Source organism: Trachymyrmex cornetzi, unplaced genomic scaffold (genome assembly GCF_001594075.2).
Source record: "Trachymyrmex cornetzi isolate Tcor2-1 unplaced genomic scaffold, Tcor1.1 scaffold358, whole genome shotgun sequence".
Classification (NCBI taxonomy): Eukaryota; Metazoa; Arthropoda; class Insecta; order Hymenoptera; family Formicidae; genus Trachymyrmex; species Trachymyrmex cornetzi.
In genome coordinates, this window is record NW_017298300.1 from 48,373 (window position 1) to 52,730 (window position 4,358).

Consider the following 4,358-nt stretch of genomic DNA (forward strand, 5'->3'; position numbering starts at 1 on the left):
GGACTAGGTGATTTCCCTTGATTAGTAGCGCCTTTGCGGCCGCCATCCGGCGGCACCTTGCCCGCAAATTCTGTGAACGTATTCGCTGTACTGGTGTATTGCCGTCGCGGACTCTTCAACTTGAAGCTATCCTCTCGCGGCAGAGATATTTTCATCCGCTCCACGCGCCTCTCATCCAGCGATGTCTGCATTACAAACTCATCCAACAAGGTCGGGTTTATTGGCGTCGTTGAGCGCGGTCTCTCGATTGGAATTGTTCTGATAACAAACAGCGTGATATAAATCCAGTTATTAATATAAATAAAAAATTGTTAAAAATTTGTCCTCTATGTGTAATTTAATATTAATAGTTGATTTTTATATTTAACATTAATATTGAATTACAAAGTAATTAAACTCGAACAAATAACTTTATATTATAATTTAAGTATCATGTATATACAATGGTGTTCCGTTACAAAAACCGACAAGTTTTGTCAACATGTTCGAATGGTTAATTCTAAGCAAGAGTTCATATACATAATCGGTCGATTTTTCATTCCCAAGATGTGAGCATTTTGTACAAGGCATGTTGTACAAGGCCCCATGATAAAAGCTCTTCAATTCCATGTGACAATCATTTGATTTATTGATATTACCATTAATCACATTACAATCACAACTACATTTATTTACACTCGGTAAATTGTCTTCCTGTTTACAAGTATTATTTAAATTGTTCATCTTGCTGTAAACATACCCAGTCTGATCTAGTGGCTCCAGTGATTACATTAGCAATATCATGACAGACGCTACCTGCAGCTTCCGTCATCACCTGTTCTCGTGTCTTCTCGTATTTCTCGGAGGAATACAGTAACCGGGCATTTTACGTGTTCTGATGATGCTTCTGGTGCATTGGCATTTTTATTTCATATCTTGAAAACAAAGCCGAATCAATCTCCATGGTACGTATAGTAATTCATTTTCTTCTTAGACTGACCATTTGAACATGCTGATAAAACTTGTCAGTTTCCTAATGGGACACCCTGTATATTGTTCGCGTGTGTCGTGATTTCCAAATTTTTATTTGAAAGAATTACCTTACTTCCTGAAGTCGTTGTTTAACTGGTAGAATGGGTACAGCTACGCTCTTCTCTAATGGCAGGGTCGTCGGTACATATGGAAGATCCTCCTCAAAACTCTCCTCATAGAAGAGACCCTTTCGCTCGTCTGGTAGCTCCTCGGTCAGTTTCTCGACCTTATTGCGAATAAACTCAATCTCCGAATCTCTTTCGGATTCAGAGCTGTTATGATCCAAATCAGATATCACACTGGGTGCTTTTACTAGACCTTCCTGTTCCAACGACTTGCCAATCTTATCATCGAGGTGATCGAGTCTTTTAGTTTCTTGAGCAGCTCGAGAAGGCTCGTCCGAGCTTACTCTTTTCTGTTGCATCGCTACATCGTCGCTTATCCTCTCAGATAGTTCAGGCTGCCGCTGCTGCTGCTGCTGCTGCTGCTGCTGCTGCTGATTCTCTTTGCTTTTTCTCTTCGGCTTTGTTATGTCCGGTTTTTTGCCGGTAGACTCTCTCGACAAGCCACCAGACAACGTTCGTAAGTCTGTCGATTTAATTTCCGATGTAATCGCCAGTTTAATATCTGATTTAACATGAGTAGTCGATGACTTGGCTAGTGGCGGCGTTCCGACTATTTTGTTAGCCTGCGCGCTGATCTTCGAGTCCTTCAACGAACTTTTTAATGTATACGAATCTTTTGGCTCGCTCTGCGACAGCTGGCTATCTCTGGACGAACTTCTGGATGCAATTTGCGCCGTAACCGTCTCAATCTGCGCCTCGGTTCTAATCTTGGCAATCGACGATGGATGGTGCTCAATGGACACCTCTGTGATTATACTACCCGTATGCGGTCCCTCAGACTCGTACTCGTCCAGTAGTTTGGTCGGTGTTTCCAAAGGTATCGAAACACTCTCTGACGGCAAGGCTTCCTCGTAATTTCTGTCATCGGCATGCAGACTAATAAAGATCGAATCATCCTGCCGATTCTTTTCCTTTTCCGCGTTGAAAGTAAACTCTACGTGACCGATGCTCTCTAGAGACGGGTGTTCATCTCCACTAGCGACTTCAAGATCGCACGAAGCCGCGATTGCCTCATCGTAGCTCTTCTTTCTTTCACGTTTCTTAAACAAACTCAGCGTAGACGAAAACACCCCTTTATTCTTCGAATCTTTTTTCAAGATCGAACCCTTGTCAACAGAAACTCTTTCGCGTGACTTTGAACGACTTCTCAAACTCTCCGTAGTATCCTTCAATTTCGATGTCAGACTCCGTCGTGGCTTTGTGCTAGGTGATGGTGATTCTGGGCTCAATACGTTACCGTCGGCTCTAGTCTATTTAATTATAAATACAATAGTCAACGATATACGATTCAGTAACTTGGTAGAAGATCATATATTAATATATTAAGTTGTATGCAAAATTGTCGTTTTATTTTTTTAATCAAATTCTATTTTAAATAAAAACTGTAAAATGTTTTAGAAAGACGATAAAACTCCCCCTAAAGAAAAATATGTATTTGAAGATGACTATAATGATTATTTTACACACATAAGAATCACTTCAAAATTATTTAATACATCTCATAATTTTTTTTTTTAATTTAGCATAATGCAACTAATTTTCCTCTTTTCTTTGTTAATTACTAATAAAAATCGCAAAATTGTATATTAAGTAGATTTTATGTATGTACCTTAAATAATGAAGCGAAACTACTTTTTCTAGATACGGACGATGGACTGGGTGTTCGCGAACCTTCCAAATCACGAACTTTTTGATGTCTCGGCAACTTGGGACTTCCGGTAAGACTACTTGTCGTAGGCGTCGTCTGAACAATCTCCTTAAAGTTTTGAGCTTTTTTCCTTTTGTCGTTAAAATCAAGTGTCGCGGGTTTCTGAACTTCTTGTATTTGAATCTTTGATTGATATTGCTGTTGTTGCTGTTGCTTCTGCTGTTGATGCTGTTGTTGCATTACCGATCCTTGTTGTTGGCCCGACTTTTTGATGATCGGAACCTATCTCATACATATACACACACAGTACGAGAAAAGATATAATATATTTAGCTTTCAATCTCGCTTTCAAAAGCAAATATTCATTTACATCTTATTCAGAAACATTTTTACGATATTTTTAATTTAGCATATATTCAAAAGAAATTCGTTTATATTTCGATTAGTAAGATTAGTAATAGAGAGAGGAGAGAGAGAGAGAGAGAGAGAGAGAGAGAGTTTAGAGAAGGAAAGAAAGTTTTAGGATATTTTTGCGCTATTACATGCCCATGTTTTATTCTAACGATACAGAATTTTCCGATGAAATTTAATTTAATAAAATTCTATAATAAAACTATATAATTTGGTTTATATAAAAAGATTCTAATTCACGAGAGACGACTCGCAGATATTGCTTGGATATTTCTCGATAAAATGTATCAGGTAACTGAAAAACAAGAGCTTAACAGACAGAACCAACCTCTATATTAACTTTCTCCAGAAATCTTTTGGTAATTTCCACTTCTCGTTTGAAGATTTCCTTCCGCTCCTCACGACCGCGTCTTCTGGGCTTATCCAACGGATCCGGCTTCAGATTGCCACCTACCATAGGCACTTTAATACTCTCGGGAATCAACGCCTTCGTAGTATCGGCCTCTCGCTTCAAGAGTATTTTCTCGAGATCATCGGTCTCCGGTTTCGACGGCTCTATCAGATTGTCAGCCAACGTCGGCTTGCTTCCGCAGAACGACGTCTCTAGTAGACACTTGTGAGGACTGGGAGATCTAAAAGAAATTTATCAACAACTCGTATGTTTTATTTTTCTCATATTACGCTGTATAATTTTCCTCAGCAAAACCTTTCTCATTTTCCGTTAATAAACTTTTGAGAAGGTCAAAGAAAATAATCTAGAAACTTTAAATTTTAAGCTTTGCGTATAAGTAGCAAATAATAATTTAAATAACGCGACAGTTTTATTCTTTAATCAATTTCTGGCGTATATCGATGTAGCAAGAGAAACTTCAATTGCGAAACATAAAAGGAAGTTAATAATAGATTCTAGAGTGAGTCGGCAACGTTGAACGAAATTTTCGAAAAATATACAGTTCGATTTTCTTAAAGAACAAAATTTTGCGCCAGTAGGTGTTCATATACAGGGTGGGGAAAAAGTATGGAAGCAAACAATTATTTCCGAAACTATTCATTTTTCGACAAAATGTCTTAGACATAATTTTTATGGTATGAAAAGATGTATTATGTGGCATAGACGGCATGACCTTGAAATGACCCTTACGAGCTGCATACAAATAACGTAA

The 4,358-nt window shown here is 38.3% G+C and overlaps 1 protein-coding gene across 1 annotated transcript in view; it reads right to left on the reverse strand.

The window, feature by feature from the left end:
- Nucleotides 1-4,358, reverse strand: part of LOC108763337 (protein kinase C-binding protein 1) — an 18,788-nt gene that overhangs the window by 1,821 nt on the left and 12,609 nt on the right. Inside the window, exons 6-9 of the mRNA XM_018510841.1 lie at nt 3,524-3,827; nt 2,746-3,066; nt 1,080-2,386; nt 5-258 (exon numbers count right to left, since the gene is read on the reverse strand). Of these exons, the coding sequence (XP_018366343.1) occupies nt 5-258; nt 1,080-2,386; nt 2,746-3,066; nt 3,524-3,827 (2,186 nt within the window). The remainder of the gene's footprint in view (nt 1-4; nt 259-1,079; nt 2,387-2,745; nt 3,067-3,523; nt 3,828-4,358) is intronic.